This window comes from Acanthochromis polyacanthus, chromosome 10, assembly GCF_021347895.1.
Source record: "Acanthochromis polyacanthus isolate Apoly-LR-REF ecotype Palm Island chromosome 10, KAUST_Apoly_ChrSc, whole genome shotgun sequence".
Taxonomy (NCBI): Eukaryota; Metazoa; Chordata; class Actinopteri; family Pomacentridae; genus Acanthochromis; species Acanthochromis polyacanthus.
The window spans coordinates 15,883,774-15,910,952 of NC_067122.1; the positions used below are offsets into that span (position 1 = coordinate 15,883,774).

Sequence of the window (27,179 nt, forward strand, 5' to 3'; positions counted from 1 at the left end):
AGAGTAACACTTCAGGACCACTGCCCTGTTTTTAGCCTTTCTAATTTACAAGTCATTGCACAACGGACTTTGTTATAGATTTGCTGTACATGTAATCTGTTTTGTTGTTCATCTTGTTTGTGTGCCGCCTCTTGGCCAAGTCGTTATTGAAAATGAGAATCAGTTCTCAACTAACTTACCAGGTTAAAAAAAAGGTTAAGTAAAACAAATAAATAAATGAATAGAGCAATAGTTGTTCACTTAAACCAGCATTTCTCTATACAGTCAGACATGATGAAAAAAAGTGAATGTGATTGTGCACTTCGATGTTACTGTAAGTAGTCAGGTAATTTTACATTTACATATACTATATTATGGTTTATTCCGATATAAAAATAATCCTATTTTAGCTATCATTAAGGTAGTGAGATAAAAGGTACAAGTCAAATCAGGAGCAACATAAATCACAAATTATGTCTCTCATGTATTAGCAGCTAACTTAACTGAACTTAACATCTCTAAGGCCATGTTTTAAATATTCAAAAGGTAATTTAAGAACAGTTATTTCTTGCATTAATGCATTTCAAGAATCTCCAAAGACCTTACTGGTGAATAACACTATGTAATCAGCCCCAGAATGATTTCATAAAATAAAAACATGAAAGAAAAGAAAAGAAAAAGGCTTGTGAGTTGCACTTTCATTGTTCCAAATGTAGATGGTAGCCTGCCAGAAAACTTAGAAGGATTCAGGCCTGGAAAGTTAGCTAAAAGTATTGTGCTGCAGACTCTAATACATTGCTGGAGTTCCCCCCAGAACAACAGCAAGTGTTTAAAATAGTCTTTGTTGTTAAAAAAAATTCTAGTTATTTGTTAAACTTAATCTTTAAAATAAATTACGGAGTTAGCTCTGTGACTCAAACGTTTGCTAGCTAACTGTGGCTAACCTCGCATAAATTAGCAAGCTAACATAGCTAAGGCTAACTCGCTCCGTTTTCGCCAAATTAAACAAAAACGGTCCTAAGCATACATTTGGCTGAGCATAGTGTAGTGAGATTAAGTGAACTGGACAATTACTCACATTTTACAGTTGAAACAAAATTCTCCATGTTTATGGTTTCACTACAGATATAAATCCAGGCTAACCACACAGCTTCAGTCAACCTTTGATGCAACAAATGGCCGCGAAACAGTTGAAGGCTACCAAAGCAACAGCAAGTGAAGGAGTTATACTTATATTAGGCCTTTAGTTAGGTTAGAATTTCAAAAGAATTTGTGTGCCCTCATAACTTCTTTTTCTATATTGCCCAGCGTTTTATTCAAAATATGACTTGTTTAAATTACATAGTGCCAACTGAGAATTTCCAAAGTTCATTTTACTGCTAGCTAGTTAGCATTAAGTGATATTGATACAATGGTGATAGTCACCATGTTGATTTTATTTTCCATATTGCCCTTTTGTGGAAATAGATCTCATATAGGGCATTCTGACTGTATTTTTAAAATGCTGTGGGTACATTATATTTAGTTTTCTATCCAAATACAGTAGAATACTTGTGAGCATCGTCGCAAAGCAGTGGATTGTAAATGGAACCTGTGTAGTATTCTATGAAAAAAGTTAAAAGATTTAAAATATATTATGATACTGATATATTAATGTGGACTCAATGGTTTATTGATATACTTTTACTTAATCAGGGAAAACAAAATTTCAAGACTCCCATTCACAGTAGTGCCCTGAGAATATTGAAAATTATTATACAAATATAAAAGCTGCATTGAATAAATGACTCAACATGTTCATCACATCAGGACAAAGCAGACACTAAAGACTCTCTTAACTGTCTTTAATCCTATTCTACCCATAAAGTCTCTTGTAGGTGAAAACAGTTTTCCTTATTCTATATTCATGAATGGGTTACTTTAAAAACAATCTAATCTAGTGTATGTGTATAGTAACTCAAATGTCTAAGTCTAAAAATGACAGCAGATAACTTGGTAGGTTATTCAGGATATATTTGTGAGTAGAAAAAGACAGTGTTGTTCCTTTTGAGTGATGATTCCCCTATAGAGAATATTATGATGAGTTCTGAAAGTGTCACCTGTAATAAATCTAAATGAATTCTGATACGCAGCATTAAGCGGTTTGAGGGTATGCCAAGTGTGTGTAAATTGCATCTGCTGCGTCAAGCACTCATAAAAATACTTCTCATACAGTTTGCAACCCACTGCTGAAAGAAATGCACAGCTCATTTCTAGATAACAACTTCAAATAGTTTGAAAAAAGTTTGAGTTTCTTAGTCAGTTCCTGAATTTGGGTAAACACATTTCTTTTTTTCCTGTTTCCCCCTTCCTCTAACATTCACATTTAATTTAGGATATTCTATTCTGTGTTTCCATCTTCATTATTGATCAAATAATGAGGATCTTTTTTTTAGAAGTTCATTTTAGTCTTTTCCAGAGAGCCCAAATCCCAAATCCTAAATCGTCAGCAAGTTACTAGAATTGGTCTATATGCCTGACTTGAAAATTGACAAAAATTGACAATTTATGATACTGTTGTCATCCAATTTAATTGTTTCATTAAAGCTGGAGTATGATTGTAGAAACGGCAAGATTAAACTGGATTTCGAAAGAGTACAACTGAAAAAATCCCACCTGCTTACTTCAGGGTTCCCTCCAAAACCACTCCTTCAAAACATACCGTCTGAGGACAGCTGACGTTGGGGGTTAACACATCCAAAGAGGCTTCAGAACATTTTCAAACCTTCCAATCAATGCCAATATAGACTAAATGAGACAAATACCACTGAACAACATTTCGTCACAACTAGGTTATAATTCAGACATATACACAAATATGTGTAAACACATCCTAATGAAACTGGAGGAGGATGGAGACTGCATTAGGCACAGTATAACACCCAAACACAAAAATAGACAGTCATCTGACGTGTTTATCAGTGCAAGATGTTGCAGGTTTAGGTGGAACTGTAACGTGGGGTTGCACTTTGTCTGCTATGATTGTGTTGTCTGCTCACTTGCTCTAGCGCACTGTCCACTAATAACTTTGCAGTAGACTCCAGTGATGTGCAGTGAGTGCATGTAGGTAGGCAATTACAGAGAATAAGGTCAACCAATCAGAAGTGTGTCTTTTTATTATCAGAACACTTGATTTATTGATTGCTGTTGGAATGTAAAATATTTTCCTCCAAAGGATCAATAAAGCGTCCATCTTAAGAATTCAGTCAGAACAAAGAATGCTTCTGGAAAACACCACATACTTTAATATAGTAGACTCTAAATCCTGTTTTGCTGAGATTTGCTCCAAAGCTGCTGTATGAATGGGGTCTGGAGACTGTGACAGTTTCCACTCAAGACTGAGTACAGTCATTTGAGCACCAGGGCAGGCAGTCCGGCCCCCTCCTCTCCCCTCCTGAAGAAAAACATTTCTGCTGGTTCATTTACCCAAGAAGGACAAAGGGAAGACTGCATGCTGGGTGTGTAGAACCAGTTAGTCCCCCATAGCGTGTTTTTAACGCCAGCTTCTAAAATAAATCACTCAAAATCCAACCCTCTCAGGCAGCAACTTCCAGCAATTGTTCATCTGGAGACTTATCTGTCGCCGTCTTGGCCTAATGGGAATCTGTCTTTTACTGAACACTTGCTAAGACAATTGTAGTAGCAGACATCTCAAGAACTATTTTTTGCACATTTTATAGACTATTATTGTTCTCTTGAAGTGTTTATGAATATAATTAGACATCTAATATGTTGAGCTCCATGGTGGCTTGTTGGTTAGCACTTTCGCCTTGCAGCTTCACATCCTAACTTTCCCGGGATCTTTCTGCATGGAGTTTGCGTGTTTTCCCTGTGCATGCTTGGGCTTTATCTAGGTACTCCGGCTTCCTCCCACAGCTTAAAAACATTCTGAGGTTAATTGGGAATTCTAAATTGTCTGTAGGTGTGAATGTGAGTGTGCTTGTTTGTCTCTATGTGTAGCCCTGTGATAGAATGGTGATCTGTCCAGGGTGTCTTCTGTCTTCACCCTCAATCAGCTGGGATGACTCCAGCCCCTTTACAACACTAATGAGGATTAAGCGGTGTATAGATAATGGATGGATAGATGGATCTAATATGTCACAATTTGAAAGTAAAAGCATTTCAGCGCACCCTTTTTGGAAAAATCTGTGCAGAGGAGAGCTAACCTATTTCTACCCACCCAAATATGGATTTTCCTGGAGCGAATTCATGAGAAAACGTATAATTAAAATACTCTAAATACTGATAGTGTGCATGAAATCTTTGAATTCTTGAGCTGTGATAGTGTGGCCTCAAAATCCCAGAAGGCTAAAAGACTCCCACTGCTGGGATGTTATGAATTTCTTCCAGTGTTCTCATGTGCCATATTTTCTGCTACAGGGATGGAAGAGTGGTGCTCATCACAGGCCTCACCTATAGTACCCACCAACACTCCAGATCCAGTCCTCAGAAAGGTGGCTGTTGAGTCAGGATGTGGGCGGAAAGGTGAGGCCAGGATGTTCTTATTTCCAGTGTGTGCTGCTATGACCTGCAGCAGCACAGTAATTGTTGTGGTGATAAAGGAAAACAGTCTGCGGAACATCCACACACTGCAGGGTACTTAGTGCTGGACAAAAGAGGATTATTTACATTGATATAAAAAGCAGTGTATCCTGTTTCTGAAGTTAAAAATAAATCCAGCAACTGTTTATTCTAAACACTCAGGCAGATAGATTCAGTGTGATATCGCAGTGATTGTTTGCATTTTACTGTTTTTCCTCTTGAGACAAGAAAAACTGCTGTTACCTTTAACCTCAGTGTCACAGTAGGCTGATTTCATCAAAGACAGTGTAGCACTCAAAGGTTCATTTAGTAAACCAAACAAAATGTGGTTTATTGATCTACTTTATAATCTGGCCTAAAATGGTCATTTAGAAGTGAACTCACTGACCACAGAAAGGCCCAGTTCCAAAACACAATGAGGGCATCTGAAATTAGTCAGGTTGTGAGATAGTTTATTTTCTATAGCATCTTTCACAGCTGGAGGTGTCTTACAAAAAATGCAAACAACAGAACAATAGAAAAGACATCTTAAAATATACAAATGCTTGTCTGCACAGGTGGAGTTTTTTTTTTAAAGCTTTTTAAACTACGGAAGTGACTGAGCTCATCTGACCCTGGTGTTCAGTGTTGGGGCTAAAACAGTAAAACCACGATATTCCACTGTTTTAAGAATGCAATTGAACTCATGATCTGAGGGATCTAAGTACTGAAAAAATGGTAAACAGAGGCAGCTCTTTTAAAGATTAATTTGTGAAAAACCGTATGTTCAATAAACACAACTTATATCCATCCATTTTAATATCAAAGCCGTGTCCTTGTGAAGCTTTAACAAAACATTTGCATTGACGTTTGACCTGAAATGTATGCAAGTGTCGCAAAATATAGCAGTTTTTGCAAATATGTATTCAAAAAACTACTAAACTATTAGCTGCACATTTAACACTTTACTTCACTGTGTAGATGAGTTAGATGTATTTTAAGGTTTGCCAACAATGCCACAGTTCACCAAGGGTACAAAAGTCCATTAAAGTGCAACTAAGCTGGTGGCGCTAAATTTTGAGGTGACTTGGCTGAAGTCTTTGTAACGACTTCGCTGCTTTGGCAGACAACTCCTTTTTAGCACAACAATGGCCTGGATGTGCTGCTGCTGTTCGACTTTGGACTCTCCCAATGATTCTCAGTCATTAAGGTCATGTAGGTCATTGAATGGCAGCACATTTTTAATCAAATTTCATGGATGTAAAGGATGTAAAACAATGAAATGAGGATGCAGAGCTGGATCATCGTGGGAATATTGATACAAATCTGAACTTTCAGGAAGTAATTACAGGATGATTGAAACAATATTGTGAAATCCCATTTATTCTGGCTGCCTTTGAAGTGGAGCATGTCAGTATAAAATATGCAAAATGTGCAGAACGTGATCTCTCTGAACATTAAAGTAAGCAACAAAATATAGAATTAGGTGAATGAATAACAAGGTAAACACATTAGATTATTAACATTTCTTTTTAGTATTGTGTTTGAACACTTTACCTGCATACATTTACTATGGTTCTATCATTGTAAATCACATTAATGAGACTGATTCCGAGGCATGTAGACTTAGAACCACTGTTACATTAATGTGGAACAAGAGCTATGCATAGAGAAAGATGTGGGATGATCTTACTTCAACTAGAGCAAAGTGTCTCACTTTATATGAATTTTACTCTAATATACCAAACATAAATTAAATGCAGCATGACATATTTTAAGAGCTAAGTTCTAGCCATTCTTTTTAACCTAGCAAAGTAAGTATTTGTTGTTCCAACACAATACAGCATCTCTACAACAGAACAGACATCAAGAAACAACCAAGTACACACTATACTGGAGATGAGCGTGTAGTCACAGATCAGAGTTCACAAGACTGTGTGCCCATTCTCATTGTAGAGTGCCACACTTCACACATTGAGTTAATGAGGTTGTTGATGTCACTTGTTGAACGTTGTCTCACTCTGTGACGCTGGAGGACATTTTGGGGACAGGATCATGTTGTCAGACAGCTCCATCAGGACATCATGGGGCAGATTGTCTGTGGTACCATCCTGTCTGAAATGATCTGAATTGGACCAATTTGTGGGCATTTTGAATCTACTTTTCCTCTAAAAATACAACCAAAAAACATAATTGAACAGCGCTTTGGGACTGGGCTTCAGCTTTTACAGCGTCATGGACTAACAACGTGCTACGTCATTACGTTGTGTGTGTTTATCCATTGATGTGACTGGGTGCAGTACAGACTTGTGCAATGTTGAAAATTATTTGGAAATGTTACTACATCAGATCTGTGAGATTGCCAGTGCAACTTTTACAGATAATTGATGAGTGTGCACATTCAGACATGCAGCCAACTTGCTCAGTTGCTGCAAGATGAATGGAAAGGAGCTTTAAATGACAAATAGAGGAGTTGTGAGCATTCAAGAGTCTTGCCTCAACTATAGCTGACATCCAGCGACCAACAGCATGTTTTCATTTTCTGTTGTCATCTGTGGCATTGGATCATTTGAGCAAAGCTGAATTGAATAAGGCTGAGTGTCTGTGCACTGGTCGCACTACCTGATTATTGCACTTTGAAGCCGCATCTGCTGTAGATTATAACTCAGTGGTTGAGAATTTGTCACCACTTGAGCAGCCCAAAAATGGTTTGTGCACCATTGTTTAAATTATTGCACTGGTCAGGTTAAAATCTGAAATCTGCTGTGCTGAGCTGAGCCTCCACTGTGCCAAGACCTCGATAACAGCTCTGGTTTCAAGTTTACAACAGGTATGTCTAATCATTATTTTCATTACAAAGAGAAGAAATCACTTTGTGGACATATATAGGGTTTTGTGTAAGGTGTGAAGAAGTTTTACACTGATCAGGTTAAAATCTGAAATCTGCTGTGCTGAGCTGAGCCTCCAGTATACCAAGATCCCAACTGCAGCTCTGGTTTCAATGTTACAATAGGTATGTCTAACCGTTATTTTCATTAGAAAGAGAAGAAATCACTTTGTGGACATATTTAGGGTTTTGTGTAAGGTGTGGACAAGTTTGGGCTGCTGCTCAGCAAGGGCGTAGGTTTGGTCTCAACATTGGTAGGGACGATATAACAGCATAACCTGCATGTCCACTTTTTGCTGTGGACGGGACATTAATAAGACCAAACAGATTGGGTGAACGGGGGTCAGGGCTACATTTCTCAAGAATATGAACCTAATTAATTGATAAGCTAAATGATCAATGCAAAATAAATCTGTATTGACTTATACTAACTTTCATGTGTATTGGTTCAGGTGATAGTAATTAAATACATTTTAATTAATAAATAAATGTACTAATAGGTATTTGGTTTCAAAAGTGTAAAGTCACAACATGCTCTAGCCTTCTTTCCTTCTAAACCAGGCCGTTGTAAACAGCCTGGGGGGGGGGGGGGGGGGGGGGTGTCAAGTCATCAGCTAATCAAACGCACGTTTAATTGGACCGGCACATTCAGCAAGTGAAAAGGGGTAAATGTAAGTCTGAACCTGGTCTGAACATAATGAAAATAATTCACTTAATAATGGTAGGGTCAATTCTATCCTTACAACATATGGGAAGACAATGAAAATTACCTATATAACTGAACTCATTATATAATGCAAATAAGGTTGCTTAAAAGTTGGTGGGGACAATTTGACCCTCTTGAAAAGTTGGTAGTGTTATGTCCCTACCGTCCCTATGCAAACCTACGCCTTTGCTGCTCAGGCAGGAACCTGTTCTCTACAGCAGCAGCAGCGCTACGTCATTCCTCCGTGTCTCTATAAAGCGTTCGTGGCGCATGGACCGTGAAGTGCAGCTCAGAGGCTCAGAGCAGAGATATTGTTCCAGGCGCGCACCAAAGACAGGAACTCATTGGCTCTGCTTGTGTGAGATTCACCACATACCGGCGTATAACTGAAATACCTCTTTCTCAACTTTTAAAGTATTATTTTTTTGTTTTTTACCACGCGTTAAGTTTAATCCAGTTAGCCTTTTTGGTTGCACCTGCCCGGAGGATACAGCGGTCCATCCGTCTCCTCAGTGCGGGACCGGGAGTTGGACCGGCCAGCTGCGCTGCGCAGGAGAGCTCCCCCGCGAAACGCGTCATGGGATACGGGAGAATTACTGCACTTTTTACCTTGCGCACCTGAGAATTTTGTGGATTTATAAGGCACGCTTTTACAAAGACAAATAAGACTTTAAGATTTGCTCGCTTTGACAAGAAAAGTTTTGTCACCGCTCCGGAATTTAAATCTTCCTCCAGGGACTCCGTTACTTCAGTTTGAGGACACGGGTTTTGGGTTTTGGGGAAGTTGACAGGATGGCTTCTTCCGACTACTTCAAACTGGTCGCTGTCATCCTGTGTTGTTCATCACTCACAAATGGTAAGAAGTCAAGCATGCTCATACAGACCAGTTATTTACGCGTAGACAACTTTTACGCATGAAAGGAGATCATTTTAACATCGCACTTTGACTGTCTGATCTGTTTCATTGAATGTCTGACTGTATATTGTTCTTTCAGAAATTTGTCATTGTTACCCAGTTATTTAACTGAAAAGCAATATAGTCGAGTTTATAGTCTCCTAATAGTAATCTTCTCCCTTTTGATGTTTGATTGCGCGTTTTTTGTCCGTTTTTTCTTTGATCTTAACTTTTGTGGAGCCTTTTTGCTGTGTATGGGTATGACAGTAAAATATACAAAATATAATAGCACCTTTTAAGAAAATCATGCATCAACAGTTTAAGTCAGGCTGTAATTAAATCTGCAATTCTCACACAACCCACTAGAGGTAGTGTTGTCCCTTTGTAATTGATAATTAACCGGTTGGTTAATGTGTTGACTCAGACAGGTAACTGGCCAGACTTTATTTTAAGACTCACTTTATTGATAAACTTTTCAGTGGCTGCCTTGTATTCTTGAAAATTGTGGACATTTTGCAAATGAACACTGTGTTTTCTATTATGAAATAAACGTTTGTTCCAGCAATTGTAATTTGCGAGCGAACAGGATTAAACATTTCAGGAGGTGAATGCATGTTTCTCCTGACAGCACAAGCAGCTTCATTGTCTCAGTGTCGCTGCACCAAAACAAGTATAAAACATGGATGTTCCTCCACCTTACGCCAGGTCGAGTGCGCCACTGAGATACACAGCAAGTCTTCCTCACCAATTCCAAATAAACAGCCCATCCAAACAAAGGAAACACTGCTCACATTCATCCACCCCCCCCCTGCTACACACACACACACACACACACACACACACACACACACACACACACACACACACACACACACACACACACTCGTACACACTTTGAGCGTATGAAGCTTTGTCTGCAGTGTTTTTGAGTAGATTTCCTTCACTGTCCACACACAAAGCGTGGGAAAGACGCACGAAGGAAGCGGATGTAGGGACAAGAGGCAGCCTGGAATTGTTCTGGCTGGTAAAGGTCACGGAAATGTGACACGCTACCTGAGCAAAGATTTCTTCCTGGTGCTCCTTGTGCTCATATTCAGCTATGTCAAGTTTCATACACAAGACAATGGTGAGGAGGAAAGGGGGGTATTGTTTCTGAATAGGAGTCACCGACTGCTAGAGCCATTAATTACTGATGGTTATCAGGCGGAATCTGTGTATGCTGAGGTGTGCAACCAACTTATTCTGGTAAATAAGGTACAGATATGTAGTGATGTCATGATTCGCCATATGAAACCCCCAAAATTAGGATTTATATTGCCTTTTTCTAGTGAAACAACAATGTCACAATTACAGCATGACTGATACTGGATTTGATTGTTAAGGAGTAAAAAAAAAAAAATCATTTATCAATACATCAGACAATATTCCAGACATATATATGTTAGGTTTATATTTAGAGAGGAAATTATGGGGACATTTTTCATCAACTTTTTTCACAAACTAGTTATCGTCTTTCTGTGAAGACACAACTAGACTCTGCACCACAGTCTGCTCGTCTGTGATACATACTCTGCTACATGTGCTGCACACAGGGCTGAGAGTGTTGTAAACAACATAGTCGATCTGTTGGACAAAATATGTGAGGACACCAGACCAATTCTAAATTACTCCAACATTTCTACCTGCATTATGTTCTGTAGAGAAGATTTTGTATCAGAGCAAATCCAACAGCACCTGCACTACCATTCAAAAGGTTAGGATTCACCTAGAAATGTCCTTATTTTGAAAGGAAAGCATTTTTTTTCCAGTGAAGAACATGCAATCTGAACATTAAATGAATCAGAAATCCAGTCTAGACATTGTTAATGTGGTAAATGACTATTCTAGCTGATTTTTAATGGAATATCTCCATAGGGGTACAGAGGAACATTTCCAGCAACCATCACTCCTGTGTTCTAATGCTACATTGTGTTAGCTAATGGTGTTGAAAGGCTAATTGATGATTTTAATGGCTTTGTGCAGTTATGTTAGCACATGCATAAAAGAGTGGGTTTTATTGGAAAACACAGAATTGTCTGTTTGACCCCAAACTTTTCAACAGTAGTGCATGTCAGTACCGATATGTCTGTGTTAGATCAATCATCAATCAATTGTCTGATAATATCCCCTGACTCGTATATCAGTCAGCCTCTGATCACAGTAATAAAGTTATCATCAGAATTACAAAGTGGCAGAAGCAGAGAATTTCATTTTTTACTGAGGTACATATAGTCACGTTTTACTGTGAATGGGAGGAATAAAGGTAAATGTTCTCTCCACAAGTTACTCTGGCCTTTGTGGTAGTTTTTTAATATTTAACTTGTAACTGCTGCTTCTTCAGAAATGGGCTCAGGTCAAGTGTGTTGTTTAATGACCTTTTTACACTAACTTAAGTGAAGCACAAAGCCTCTGTCTGTAACTGTTTGCTGTTTTCTGAAATCTGTAATGGTTTCTGTGTTTCACTTAGGAAATGATGCGTGCAAAAATAGTGATTCAGTGAAATGTTTCTGTGAATTTTATAAATAGATAGTTAACTATAATGGTTTAATTTGTTGCACTGGTTCATCTGTCTTGAATTTATGGGAAATGAGAGTTCATTAGATCATTTTGGGTGTGGAGTTAAAGTGTTTCAGACAGTGATGTTTCAGGGCAAATTCTGGAGAAAAGTGAAACAGCAAGTGTTGATTGAGGGCTTATTTTTCTTCATTGAATCATCAAAGTTGAATTTCCTCCATTAATCTCTAACTGCATTGGATCAGTCAGGCGTTTCTTTTCTTCCAATCCAGCCAGTGTTTCTATCAGAGGGGGTTGATGTTGTGTCTAATTTGTGCTGAAGTCATTTCTTTATTCCCTGCTTGGACACTTGAGAAGGACTGTAAAATGGGAGTGATGAGAGGTCAGCCAAGTGCAGTGGGGGCTCATTGCTCACTGGCGGTACGTCTGGGTTCACGCAGGCAGCACAGGAAAAACACATCCACACACACTCACGCTCACCTGCACGGGAAGACTTACCAGCAGAGCACAAGCCATTCCCTTACACAGGGCTATTCAACTTTACAAATTGCACTGTGTAGCTGCTCTTATAGGATTATTGCAGCATCTGTTCCATACTAGGCATGTCCAGCCTGAGCCAGCAATATATTTTCTTAGAATCCTGCATGAGATTTCAATTTCAGGGAGCTTCTGTCTGCCTACTAGTCTTAATCAAACGTTATGGAACAGGAATCCTCAGGGTTTACTGTTTAGGAGTCTCATGCAGGAGATTCCTGTTTGTTCGCTCTTCTTAGCTTTACATAACCTAGAGTGGCCACCCATCATGGCCAGATGTTCCTTTATTTTGCTTTTTTAAGAGGAGTCTGGGACATTTTGCCTCCAAATCTCCAAAGGCTAATACACGGCTAATAAAAAAGGCACTCTCCCTAACTGTTGTCTTAACCTTGCAGTTGGCAAAGTGAAGGCTTTCCAGAAAGTGAGAGTGAATACTCCTCGATCCATGTTGCACAGCGAGAACAGTGGTAGCAGCTTCTTATTATGGCAGGTGGCCCGTAATCTTGTCAAAGGTTTAGTGTTGTGTTACTGTTGAGTCTTTTTGTCTCATAATTTGTCTTCGGAAAACCTCAACCTAAATTCAAGTTTCCATGAAAGGTCTCTGGAACAGAACACTTGCAGCATAGATTGATTTGACTAATTAATCAGGATTAGCTTATCTATTTCTAAATAACACCTTGAACTAACCATTGAGAGATAAATTTAAATCAAATTTGTGTGTAGTGTGCTTTATTTGTTTACAATTCTCCGACTGTTGACAGGCTATACAAATTGCATACAATCCTTTCGCACTTAAAGCAATGCTGCAGATTGCCAACTGTTAATTTCTTCCTGACGCCATGGCTACACTACGGCGAAGATGACTCACCAAAAGTTACCCAATAGACTTTTGTTCAGCAGTAATTCTCTCTCCACCTTCTCTGTGTCTCTGTATAAATTGGCAAGGTTAAATAAGGGAGTCATCATGGGTTATTGTTACTTTTGCCTTCAAAATACAAAAAAAAGATTTTCTCCCCCCCGGCCCTGAAGACAGTCACGTTGTTTCATGACGCTTCAGGAAGTTCGGAGATGAAGGGTATTCTCTACTAAAGAAGAGGGAATTCCGCATATTATTTCTCGCACTTGAGGGGCTGTGACTTGGGGTTTCCTGTTTAATTCAATGAGAGTACAGTCATCTCATACAGTAATAGTGGTTTTTATTATGCAACCACGAGCCACTGGCAGCGCAAGCCTGGTGACATGTCGCCAACAATTACGCCAACTTGTGAGGTCCTTTTGCGATCACGTTTTCTCTCAGTTTCTTTATTGTAGTTCATATACACACGTGGACAAAATTGTTGGTACCCCTCAGTTAAAGAAGGAAAAACCCACAATTCTCACTGAAATCACTTGAAACTCACAAAAGTAACAATAAATAAAAATTTATTGAAAATTAAATAATCAAAATCAGCCATCACTTTTGAATTGTTGATTAACATAATTATTTTAAAAAAACAAACTAATGAAATAGGGCTGGACAAAAATGATGGTACCCATAACTTAATATTTTGTTGCACAACCTTTTGAGGCAATCACTGCAATTAAACAATTTCTGTATTTGTCAATGAGCGTTCTGCAGCTGTCAACAGGTATTTTGGCCCACTCCTCATGAGCAAACAGCTCCAGTTGTCTCAGGTTTGATGGGTGTCTTCTCCAAATGGCATGTTTCAGCTCCTTCCACATATGTTCAATGGGATTCAGATCTGGGCTCATAGAAGGCCACTTTAGAATAGTCCAACGCTTTTCTCTCAGCCATTCTTGGGTGTTTTTGGCTGTGTGTTTTGGATCGTTGTCCTGTTGGAAGACCCATGACCTGCGACTGAGACCAAGCTTTCTGACACTAGGCAGCACATTTCTCTCCAGAATGCCTTGATAGTCTTCAGATTTCATCGTACCTTGCACACTTTCAAGACACCCTGTGCCAGATGCAGCAAAGCAGCCCCAAAACATTACTGAGCCTCCTCCATGTTTCACCGTAGGGACAGTGTTCTTTTCTTCGTATGCTTGGTTTTTGAGTCTATGAACATAGAGTTGATGTGCCTTACCAAAAAGCTCCAGTTTGGTCTCATCTGTCCAAAGGACATTCTCCCAGAAGCTTTGTGGCTTGTCAACATGCATTTTTGCAAATTCCAGTCTGGCTTTTTTATGAGTTTTTTTCAGCAGTGGTGTCCTCCTTGGTCGTCTCCCATGAAGTCCACTTTGGCTCAAACAACGACGAATGGTGCGATCTGACACTGATGTACCTTGGCCTTGGAGTTCACCTTTAATTTCTTTGGAGGTTGCTCTGGGCTCTTTGGATACAATTCCAACGATCCGTCTCTTCAATTTGTCATCAATTTTCCTCTTGCGGCCACGTCCAGGGAGGTTGGCTACTGTCCCGTGGGTCTTGAACTTCTGAATAATATGAGCCACTGTTGTCACAGGAACTTCAAGCTGTTTAGAGATGGTCTTATAGCCTTTACCTTTAAGATGTTTGTCTATAATTTTTTTTCGGATGTCCTGGGACAATTCTCTCCTTCGCTTTCTGTTGTCCATGTTCAGTGTGGTACACACCTTTTCACCAAACAGCAGGGTGACTACTTGTCTCCCTTTAAATAGGCAGACTGACTGATTATGAGTTTGGAAACACCTGTGATGTCAATTAAATGACACACCTGAGTTAATCATGTCACTCTGGTCAAATAGTTTTCAATCTTTTATAGAGGTACCATCATTTTTGTCCAGGCCTGTTTCATTAGTTTGTTTTTTTAAATAATTATGTTAATCAACAATTCAAAAGTAATGGCTGTTTTTGATTATTTAATTTTCAATAAATTTTTATTTATTGTTACTTTTGTGAGTTTCAAGTGATTTCAGTGAGAATTGTGGGTTTTTCCTTCTTTAACTGAGGGGTACCAACAATTTTGTCCACGTGTGTATGACTTTTGTCTGTGACACTTTGCTGTATTGCCAGCCTTTACTTCTGTGTTGTTACGAAGAGGTGACTTCATGCTGGAGCTATTGAGTTAAAGAACTAATACAGATGGCTGCAAATCAATCCAGAAATATTTGACGGTACAAACAAAAAGTTAAATTAAATATACCCAATTTCAGTTCAAGTTGTCTGTGCTCAAACGACTACAAAGAAATATTTCCACATCATAATGCTCTGTTTCTGATTATAAGATTCTAAATAACAAGTAGCATATTGATGATCTTTTAAATTTGGTGAAAGCTAAGAAGAGCATAGCTCATCATCATCGTTTGTTAAACCTTTGGCTTAAACTGACAGAAGAACTCAGTTGTTCTTTCAGACTAAATATTTAAGCATTTTCTCTGCCACAAACATTTCACAATAGTGCAGAGTAGATCCTGGAATCCAGTGCTGTTTGAAATGCTTTCCTGACTAGCAGTAAACCTACCACAAATGTTTTCCAAACACTATGTCCTGTGTCACTTCCCTTAAAGAAAGACCCCCACTGGTGAAGGATTTATAACCTTGCTAATATGTCCACATGGTGTTTTTCATCTAGTACAGACACGTCATGAGTGAAATTATTATTCAGCATCCAATCTAGTTTAAATCAATCCACTGGAGTTTAAGAAAGTTCCTTGAAGACATTTCACCTCTCATCCAAGAGGCTATTTAATAATAGCCCTGGACACAACTTACAGAGGTTTAAAAGCTGAGGCAACACCAATCACCACCAGAACTGAAGAAGCCTCTTGGATGAGAGGTGAAACGTCTCCAAGGAACTTTCTTAAAGTCCAGTGGATTGATTTAAACTACTTTGGATAACCATGACCTGGATGAATGAGAACCTACACAGATATTAGTCAGCATCATCTCTGAGCATTTTTTATCTTGACGCTCAATTGTGCAACTGACTATTTCATATTAACAAACCTAAAGAATCCTGTCAACTTGAAGGATTTTCCGTTTCAGAATTGATGTCCAGTTCGAACATGTTTGGTTGAGTTACTCCAATACAGCAACTTGCAACTGTGTAGCCCAGAAACATTTTGCAGCATTTGAGCAAAATCATGGGTGAGCTGGTGTGCTGAGCTGCAGTGAGTGGGGAGGAGGAGATATGAATGGAGACGTCATAGATCTGCGCATTCTAACAGAAGCAACAGTGTCGAGTTACATAGAAGCCATTTTAAGATTGCAAGGAGTTGTTTTCATGGAAAAAAACTTCTCAAAATGTAACTTTCAAACAGAGAGCAGAGTGTTTAGAGACTCCAATCAATGCCCAGAGAGGGATTTTAATCGATGCCAAGTGAGGACATAGAACTGTGTGTGAGGGAGCTGGAGAGCATCCTCCTCACTAAGAGAAGTATACATGCATATTGTACAGACTGATACAAGTTTATATATTTTGTTTTGTGTTGGGGGGAAACCTGTTAATCTCTCTCTCTCTTGAGGTGACTTCCATGGAGTGCACACATGAGGATGAGGTCGCAGAACACCAGGATGGAATTGAGAGATCAGAGAGGAGAGAGGGGAGGGGTTACAGGGGGGATTTTTGAATAAGTTTGATCTTTGCTTAGTATTTCTTTTTTGGTTATTATGTGTTCCTTTGTATCAGATTGTTAATGGCATTCCTGTTTTTTAGTATAAAGGATATTTAATATTGTATTTTTTAATATAAGTGTGGGCCGGTCACTGGTGTGGGAGGAGAATGTAAGAGCCAGGTGGGTAATTGGGGGGGGTATGAGAAGGAGGGGGTCAGGTTGAAGCTCTGCTCTGCTGCATGCCATCATCCATTGCACCTGGATGACTCCTTTGTCTAACTGGTGAGGTGTTTCTTGCACATGGAAACTAAGTAAAAATTGGAGCTCTGGAACAAAACTCCTTGCTGTTTGGCTGTTTTTTTTACTGTGCCATCATGCTTTGCCCTTTAAGGCTGTTGGGTTCATCCAAATTGTAAAAGTTTATCACCACCAAAACCCTACACTGTGATCACTTAACTTGGCCCCGTGTCAGTAATCAGTGTGACGCTTTGCGACTGGCTCAAGACCCCATCGTGAGATGACTGAGAAGCTGAACCAGAAGTCTCTCAGCCTCTCTGTCTCCCCTCCTTCACTCTGTTTGTTCCATGCTTGTCCTCATTTTAGTGGCTCTTGATGAGAACCAGCTTGAGGGCTCTTTGAACCAACACAATAAGCACAATTTCTGGCATTTTTCAGGCGATATCCTCAAGGAATGCAGCACACAGCTGGGTCTGGGCTGTCGGGATGCTGACTGAGGTCAGCTCCGGGCAGCCACTGGGGCAGGTGGGAGTTTTTGAGGGTGTGGGCGTAGAGAGACAACTTATACATGTTTTTTCCCCCCGTCTTTTCTTCTCTTGTCTTTTTTTTAGTGGTCTGCTGGGGGCCCCTGCTGATTCATCCATCTGTAGTGCATTACTGAGGAGAACAGGGCAAAATCTGCCTAGTTTATAGAAATGATCAGGTTGCCTGAACAATTTAAGGTCGAGATGATCTGTTGCAAAGAGATGCAGGCATTCGTGCACATGTTGCTCTTGTTTTACAGTACATGTTAAAGAAACTAGAAGTTGAACATGCTGAAATTAGATGAAGAAAGCAACCTGATACAATGCAGTTTTTTGTTTTTTACATTTGTATCTAACGGGTCCCACAAGTCAAATTGTGTTTGATTCATTATGCCCTTTTCCAGTAATTCATTTTCTTGCACTTGCTGCCATTTTGCAGATGTGAAGCAAGAAAAAAGTGCAAGTTAAAAAAAGGAATTTTGCTTGATGGCTACAAATAAGCCAACAACAAATAGTTACTAGCTTGTTTATTTAGGTTAGGAACCTTGATTTGTATTCATCTAATATACAGCCAGTAGTAATGTTGTGGTATCACAACATGAAAGAGTATAAGCCACAACCCATCCCCTCTGCTTAACCTTGGACAATAAAACAATGTTATCATATTTTGTGAGGAAGTGGATATTGAGTGCCACTGCCAACACTGGCTGCGTCGGTTCATTCTTAGCACAACAGCTGTTCTGAATAATAGACAAAAACTAGACAAATGTGTGTGAGTGAGTGATTTCTATGTCTGTGTGTTTGCATTTGTATAATGCAGGTGTGCTCGTGTATGTGTGGGTTTCTAGGTGTGTGTACATGTGTATCCATCAGCTAGTTCGTGTGTCCACCTGACACTTTGTTGTAACTCCATTGTGTTTCTTGAAAATGTGCTGAAAGTAATGGTTTCCCTGCTGACAGTCATATTGGGAGGGTAGACTTCATAAACTTGTTTTGTGACAATGACAACAAGCTGTTCAGGGATCTCAGGGAACAGAAGGAAGTCACGTAAGAGACTGTGACACCTCCTGGACAGCAGAGAGAATCCGTGTTTCCTATGTTGGTTGCTGTTAATGAGACCTCTCAAAACATTCAGCTGTCTGCACCTTTGAATCTGGACCTCATGTTCCCTCGCATGATGTTGTAAGAATAACATTCAGAGTACAAGGTCACTAGTAAATAAGAAAAAAAACCTGCTGTGTTCCTGCTGATTCTGCTTCCACCTTTCTAGAAAGCTTCTCTCTGTATCACCTCCTCCCTCTGTTCCACCTTTACTCTGTCTTTGTTTCTGCTCCTCCCCAACAACCTGTCCTGCAGCACCGGAAACATTCCCAGTGTGCTCACAGCAGACAGTCGCTCGTGTATGAGGCAGGAGCAGAACTGTACAAAGAACCCACATGCCAAGCACTGATGTGATTCATGGGAATTTCCAGCGGTGGTTTCCATTCAGTTTAGTGTGATAATGATTGGCACTAACTTTTTTCCCCTCTGTGTGTTTGTGTGTTCAGCAGGACACTCTCAGAGAGAGCACTCGCCTAAGCTTCACCCTTCTGAGAATCCACTCGTTTATCAGAAGGATGACATCTTAACCCTCACATGCAGGTAAAACACCTACTTGTGTCAATGCACGTACTTAATTACAACTTCAGTCAGTTTTTGCTTCCACTAAACAAATGTATCACCCTGGTTTTCCTTGCGTCATCCCGGTCAGTTATCAAAGGTCAGTAAGAAATTTCTGAACTCTCTCTGCAGCTCCAACGCTTAGATTCTGGTCTCATTACATGACAGAAGGGGGCCTGGGTCTTTGAACACTTGCTGGCTACAGACAAGCTGTGACAGGAACCACTCATGGTGGTCCGCATTTATCAGTCCGTTGCCATTTCCTTTCGGGATGGTGGGACCCAAGTGTGCTGCATTCACATTTGTTAAGAATTTATGCCATTGCATCACTTTGTAGGCCTGCGAAGAATGTTCAGGAACTCATGTCTATCTAATGTGATGCTTCCCTACAAGGCCATTCACTAAGAATCCTGGTCCCCACAGTACTGTCTTGTTTTCTGTGACTGGATGAGAACTGGAGGTTGCTTGACTCAAAATTCTGCAGGCAAAGGCAGTGGTATGTGAGACATGTTTGATGTTCCTCTGGGATCTCTTTAATGAGAGTTTTAAAATGGATTCTGTGTGGAAAGAATGTGTTAGCTAAGCACGTCTTTCAGGAGAAGCATGTTCCCATGTGAAAGTTCAAGTTATCAGATGACTCAAGATTAACTCAAATAAACTTAAAATGAACATCAGGCTAAAAAGTCCCTGGGGAAGACGCAGCCGCTGCCATCCTGAACTAAAAGGCTTGTGAGGCCACAGCCAGCTGTGACACTTCTCCTAAAATAGACACAAGTCATGCAGCGTTTTGTTTACACAGAACACATCAACAGCAAAGTGTGTCATATCTAACAAGTCATTTTGTTTTTACAAAAATTAACCTCAACCAGATGGATCGATCTGACAGACGTCACCTTTAGCTCACACTGTTTCTCACTGTCTTCTGTCAGAGGGCACGGCGTCCTGCACTGGACACTTGCAGATGCCCAAAGATCGATCCCATCAGAGAGAGTGAAGGTGGAGCAGTGTAATTCCAGACATCACTCTCACTTGCAATGCAGCAAACTCACAATCACACACCTGAATGCCCGTGACACAGGGAGCTACAGCTGCAAATGCTCCACAGCTGGTTCAGACCACATCACCTCAACCTACGTCTACGTCACAGGTAAGCCCTCCAAAATGCTCCTCACAGGGGACATCCTTTTAAATCACATATGCGTCAGTCAAAACAAGAAAACAAAAGCCTGTGCAGCTTTTTCATATACTCGTATAAAAGCCAAATGTAATGTTGTTTAAAATAAAATTAACTGGTCTGCAAACTGTTCAACTAATAAGAATGCTTTCTTTTTGAACAGAGGTTTATTTCCCCAACAATAGTTTAGCTCAGTTTGTTTTTGTCGGTCATGGAAGATTTGTGATTTAAAAACCTTAAAAGTTTTCTCAGGGTGATTGTCATCTGCTGACGCCAGTTGAGGAGCGCAGTGTTGGACTGATTGTGGCACTTAATTAGGCACAATGAAGTCAGCAATCTGATATGAGATACAAGAATTAGAAAACTCGCACATTAGCCAGAGTGAATTGCTCCGCAGGAATGAATGAAAACGCTCGACAGTAAAATTGATGATAAAGTGCAAAAGAAGGAAGGTAAAAAAAGTAGTTACTGAATATGTATGCGCTAGATATGCCCTCAGTTCCTGCTTGAGGATGCTGGCTTTAATTTAATGGCAGTCAGACTAAAGTTACACAGGTCTCCCTCTCAGAGAAAGGAAGTGGTTTCTGTGGGATTGTGGTTTCTCCTGGAGGTGAAAGGGTGACTGTGATTGCACGGGAAGCCCTGGTCACTGACTTATTTCCTCCTACAGCTACTGTTTCCCTAAGTCTTTCCTAAAGCATCACTTCAGTCAGTCATATGTAGATTATGTAGGGAGAGACAAGTTTAAATGTCAGCCTCAGTCCAATTCACTGAGCTGATTTGTAGACTTTCAAAAAAATGATATAGCGATGCAGTCAATAAATATGGGTCCTAGACATGGTTAGCTATTATATAAAGCTTGAGTACTCTGTTTTTTCTTCTGTTGTTCTGCGAGTGTGGTTTCCAGTTTACAGGGCCTGCTGTGAATGTGTTTAGTTAACCACTTAGAAGTTTAGTAACACCCTTATTTCAAAGCCTCTCAATTGTTTATTAGGTTATTTGCATGCTTCCAATTCAGTTAATAGTTCCTTTATCGCACCGTTAATGCTTGACCTCACACCAATTGCAGACTATTTGCGTAGCCCACAGTTCCTAGAGTGTTCCCACAGTTGTTGATGTTGTGTGATGCCTGGCTGTCCACCCGCAGCCCGATAGCTGTTTCTGTGGTCTGACCCCATATCTGGCCAGAATTAAGTAAACTGAGATTTGATCAGAGTGTAAAATGCCCATACATTGCCGTTATTTATTTCTGTAAATCCATTTGCTGCAGCCACTTTTTCTTGTGGGACACTGGGGGTGGAGCAATCACAGCTGAGCAGAAGGTGGAATATATGTTGGATAGGTCTGTCACTGGGCTAAAATAATTCAAAATCATTCATGCTTATGCTCGCACCAGCTGACCTAACCTCCATGTTCTTGGACTGTGGGAGAAACCCAAACAATTCTAAGGCTGCACAGGCTTAGGGATGGACTACGCAAAAACCACATAGAAAGATTTAATCCATAACCCATTTGCTGTGCTGCAACAGTATTCACCATTGCACTTTCTAGGACTGCAGTGGTTAACTCTGTTGCATCATAACTGCTGCCAATTTTCCACAAAACACTGCGTATTCCGAAGGACATTGTGTAAAGGGTCACATACGCTTTGAAATGCAATTTCTGTCTTACCTGTGTTTTAGAATTCACTTATTTGGGAGAAATTTTGTGTCCTTCAGATCCCGAGCAGCCATTTGTGGAGCCCCATGATCCAATACCTTACTTTCTGGGCATCTACAGGCACGAAACCAGCCTTGTGATTCCCTGTCGGACATCCTTCCCTAATGCTACTGTGTCACTGATCGGGGTAAGGCCTCACAAAGACGGTCATCATCCTCCTGCGCATGTCTTCCACTTGTGGCTTATATTGTTTTATTGCACTGTATATTGTATAAGGTAACCCAGAATGTTCCATATATATATATTACACACACACACTTCTAATTCTAAGATCACACAATGAGCACTCAAGACCATTATTCATCACAAACACAATTATACATGGTATCATGTGCAGTAAAATGCATTGTGAACTGAGAGAAATTGTCTCAATCTCTGAACCCCAAGCAATTTCTAGATGTTTTTGTTCTTGGCACATTTTTGTTCACTAAAGTATAATTTTTCACTGCAGTTCAGCCTGAAAGTTTCAAATCACATACAGCTTCACTTCAGTTTTTTTACTTTATGCAGGATCTAGTTAGAACAAGTGGTTTATTTTTCAGATAATTTCTAAATAAGACATGTAGAATAAGGTTATTTTGATGCAATATCAACCAATTCTTACTTTAGATTTGGTTAAGTTTCCTGGCCATATAGCATTTTATGGATGTAAGGAGTTGCTCATTTCTGGTTCTGATAAATGGTGTCGCTTTGGTGATTTTATAACTTGCTTTTCTAATCTAGTAGTGCATTTTACCCTTCAGAGGGTAATACTAAAGCAGTTTATCACAACTTGTCTTGTCGGAGAAAAAAAGTGTTTCCATTCTGTGCTTTGGGCACCTCACTGGTTCTCACACCCTCTGTAAGTTAAATGACTCTAGCACACAGAAACAAACCGGGGACAGTGGCTTGTCTGAGGGAAGCTCAGGGGCGGCGAAGGAGTCATCCTGTCTGCTTCCCGTAAGAACAGGAAGGTGCTCCAAGAGTGCTTTTCTCAGAATAGACTCCTGACTAAATTTAGCCACTCTTCTCTTACAAACATCAGGAAATGCAATAGAAAAACAAAACACACTGTGTCCAGTCACAGGAAACAACAGGTAACTGGGATAGTAGCATGTGATCCTAGAATTTAGTGGGAGAGGTCAGTGAATGAGGCTCCCTCAGTGGCAGCACTTTTCCTCTTTATGTATGACTCTAGGACCTGATAAATTCTTTCCTTGAGCAGAAATAAGTCATGCCAAAGCTGCCATGCCAGTCACAAACATGTTTCTTTGTCTTGTCAGTGAATGGTATATTTATTACAGTGCCTGCTGTGGGCAAATAAATCCACTCTGACACAGACAGTGGTTGTGGGACCTTCCTGCCTTTAGTGAATCAATGGCACTCCTCCTTCCTGCTTTCCTTCCTTCCTTCTCATCCTTTGCCTCCTCTTCCCGCCCAACTTCTGACTTGGGAACAAACAACTGGAGGCACGTACATCCTTTTCCGAGTCCGTAACGTTTTGTGCTCCATTACATAAATGATTGCAGAGGTTACACTTTCAGAACAAATGAAAACTAATTGGATCCTCGCTCTAAGACCTGACTGTTCTCATTTAAGTCCAATGAATCATGAATTAGATGAAGCTGAGTTAGCTCACCTGTGTTATCAAATAGCAGATATAAACTTTTTCTTTGTTATTGCAGGCCCCAGAATTATCTGAGGAGATCATTAATGGAAAAGTTTGGGATCCAAAGGTGGGATTCAAGATACCTTATGGTCCCTACACAGCGTACTCACTGCTAACATGCAAAACTGTGGTCAATGGTCGAAAGTTTGAGTCAGTTTACGTCCCTCAGAGACAGAGTAAGTAAAACAAAAAAACAAGGATTTATGTTGACTTCTCAGAGTGTTAAGCATTTTACAGTTGACATATTTCTCTCCATTTTACAGCTACTGTCCTTAACAATGTGAAGATCACCCCAGAGCGTGTTAGAGTGTTGGTTGGAGACACCTTAAGACTCAACTGTAGTGGGGAAACCACCTATAATGGGAGAATCAACTTCACCTGGGATTTTCCAAAGAGGAGAGTAAGTTCAGAGTTTACCGTTGATGCTCTACTAATGTATGTCAAAAGACCATCACACATTGCAGTTTTGATGTTTATGCTACTTCCTTTGTCTTCAGGAAAATCGACATCATGAAGTAAAGCTCAAACTCAAACCTGACCTAGTTCTTGTGATGAGCAAGACTTTAGTGTTGCCAAACATCACCATGGAGGATAGAGGAGTGTATCGCTGCAAAGCTGAGCTAGAGCCCTCAAAGTACAAGAATGCTTCAGCAAAAGTCATTGTCTTTGGTGAGTATGTTTCGTATGATTAATAGCAGGTTAAATATAATCAAAATACTACTTTTTTTTAATTATCAAACTCTGGGATACTCACCCAATAATATGACGGTAACTTTACTTTTCTGTTATTTTCTGCCATGGATTCCACTGTTTTTGTCTTCTGTTGCAGAGCATCCGTACCTCAACGTCTCCTACAGGCACGAGCAACAGAGCACAATGGTTGTCAATGAAGGGAGAAAGAAGCTTGTGTTTGAGCCGAAAGTCAACGCTTTGCCAGCACCTGACCAGATAGCGTGGTAAGTAAAGACTTAGTCACAATAAATAAAGTTTATGTCATAAGTGTGGTGCCATGTCTGTCATAAATATTAATGTCAGTGCTTGTCTTAACACCCCAAATCCTCATGCTGGTTAAAAGGGCGAGTTGTCTTTCAAAAAATCTGCAAAATTCCACCATTTATCAGAGAAACTGTACAAACACAAAGAATCATCAGTTTCAGCTTTCTGACTGTCCTTTAACGAATCATCTGTGACCCACAGTTCTGATGGAAAACGTGACCAAATGTAAACTTAACATCGTGATATTTCATCAAATTACTGTATTCTTCTTGTCTCAGAAGCGTGTGCTTACGTAGAGTACATGTTTTTTTTTTTTTTTTTTTGGGGGGGGGGGGGGGGGGGGTTTCTGCAGTAACCCTTGGAGTCCCTGAAAGATGCTGATTGCACATTTTCATTTTTGTGAAATAGATGATAAAAGAAATCAAGACATTTGAGTTCTCTTTACTTGTAGTCATGGTTGTGCTGCTTCCATAGAGATGCAAGACTTTATACTGTCGTGAAAAATTATGTTATTATGAATGTGACAGGAGCAAAAACACCCAGAATTTCAATGGTCAACACTGAAAAAGTTATGCTAAAATAAATTTAAAAATATGTAAATAGAACTCGGATAAACCTTCAATTGTAACTTTGTCAGTCAGATATTTCTTTTGATTTCTGATCATTCGTGCAGCATAAACAAACCTTTGTGTGCCTTTGTTTTTCAGGTATAAGGATGGCGTCCTGATACAGAAGAATTCCACTTGTTACAAGATGTCTAGTTTCAGCTTGGCCATCACTGATGTGCAGGCAAAGCACGCTGGCATCTTCACCATAAGGCTGGGCAACAGACTGAAGGGCCTGTACAGGAATCTGAGCTACACTTTGGTAGTCGACGGTAAGCTGCGGCCATAAACCTGATGATTGCTGATCTTGGGGAAATGAAGTGGTGCTTTCATCGGCTGTGGACTGAGGCTGCACCAACACTGCTGCTGCTTTCAGTCCAGTTCACTGGACGGCAGGTAGCAGCTCTAGTATGAGAGGAATTCGGGGGCTTGTTGATTCCAGGGCTGGATTGACGTAGCAGGGCCAGCTGTTGTTGATTATTGGGGCTCTTCTGCAGGGGATTGGCTCAGTGTGTAAATGGCTCGAACTCTATTCTGCACGCAGACTCCAGCTGCTCCACACCCCCCCAGTCCTCAGCATTTATTTGCATCCTTATCATGTGTATATACAGTGCAGCTCATATAAACATGTTCTTTACAATATGTATACAGCTTGACAAAAAAAGCAAGAGCTGAGCATGTAATTCACTGTGATGACCCTGTAAAGAACACCGGTAACTGTTAACACTAGAGGCTATAAATGTTGTAGAATGTTAAATGGAAACTTGAATGAAGTCTGCTTGCTATAGAGAACAGAGAAGTGTGTATCTGTTAAGCTTACCACGGGAGGAGGGCAGAGCTATTTTCATTGCATTCTTTAAACATTTTCAAGGAATCCCAATAGCGTGCCAAAAAGTGGGAAAATCAGACCCCTTCTGGCTTGTATAAACTTTATTTATGATCCTTGACTGCCCCGCTTCAAAAACTTGTATTTATTGGAATGACAAAAAATAAAACACACAGACACAAATAAACAAAGCGAAGAGAGAATCCTGGTATCAATTAGAGAACTATTTTAAACTCTGTATCAGTTGTTTTGGAGTTGCCACAGAGTGCTTCAGACTCTGAGTGTGATGGCGGCCGTGTGTGAGATGCAGGTTTTTGCAGTTTGTGAATCTTTGTCACTGTTCGTAGATTGCAGAGTTGGCCAAATGTTGTGCACCGCCTCCTGAGGTAGCACAAGTATCTTTGTCTGTTGTTCATTACGGCACACATGGTTGAAACACTGACCTAAGCATGGGCCACGGTGGGGTTGTTCTTTGACCTACAGCCTCAGGCTAGCCAATCATCCCGTCATCCTTCTCTTACATGGAGTCTAAAGGACAACTGGTGTCAATGGCAGGTTTTTCATGGTTATCCATCATGACTGTCATCCCTCATTATAAAGACATTATGAGATTCCACAACATGCAGGGTCGGGGTGGTTGATGGTTTATCCAACCTGTTGTCTCTCTTTCTTTCTGTGCATGTGTGTGTGTGCGTACATGTGTGTAATTCTGTGCACTTTTATTTAACAGTGAAACCAACTATTTTGGAGGCGGAGCTTGCCACTGTGGATGTGCAGCCCTACATGTCTGGCAAACAGCAGCAGCTAACCTGTACTGCTTATGGGTTGCCTCTGCCAACCATCGCTTGGCTCTGGCAACCGTGTAACTCGGACCCTACGCTTACAAAGTGAGTCACCATCCAGCTATGTTCTAAGCATTGACATGTTTAATGTGGACCTTCTGCATTCATGGTGCAATCCTGAAGCATTGTAAAAGCAAAGCAAGTTTAATGTTGCAAGTATTTTACATAAATCTGGTCTCTATAAATATCTTGCATGCTTTAAGAAGCTTAATATATAACAGGATAACATTGTGAATCCCTAACAGATTCAGAATCAATATTACACACCGCCAGCTGCCATTTAACTTGCAGTGAGTGTGGTT

The 27,179-nt window shown here is 40.1% G+C and overlaps 1 protein-coding gene across 4 annotated transcripts in view; it reads left to right on the plus strand.

Annotated features, from left to right (window-relative positions):
• The first annotated feature begins 2,310 nt into the window (after window positions 1-2,310).
• The window catches only part of kdrl (kinase insert domain receptor like), a 56,548-nt gene continuing 31,679 nt past the window's right edge, over window positions 2,311-27,179 (plus strand). The window contains exons 1-10 of one of the 4 annotated variants that reach the window (XM_022196665.2): window positions 2,311-4,503; window positions 18,956-19,049; window positions 19,997-20,214; window positions 21,960-22,087; window positions 23,625-23,784; window positions 23,872-24,008; window positions 24,106-24,277; window positions 24,438-24,564; window positions 25,312-25,481; window positions 26,766-26,922. In XM_022196665.2, coding sequence (XP_022052357.2) covers window positions 4,401-4,503; window positions 18,956-19,049; window positions 19,997-20,214; window positions 21,960-22,087; window positions 23,625-23,784; window positions 23,872-24,008; window positions 24,106-24,277; window positions 24,438-24,564; window positions 25,312-25,481; window positions 26,766-26,922 — 1,466 coding nt within the window. In that variant the 5' untranslated portion in view covers window positions 2,311-4,400. Of the gene's footprint in view, window positions 4,504-8,395; window positions 8,989-18,955; window positions 19,050-19,996; window positions 20,215-21,959; window positions 22,088-23,624; window positions 23,785-23,871; window positions 24,009-24,105; window positions 24,278-24,437; window positions 24,565-25,311; window positions 25,482-26,765; window positions 26,923-27,179 lie in introns of those variants that run through there. The other 3 variants (XM_051954926.1, XM_022196667.2, XM_022196668.2) reach the window with 3 other exon arrangements.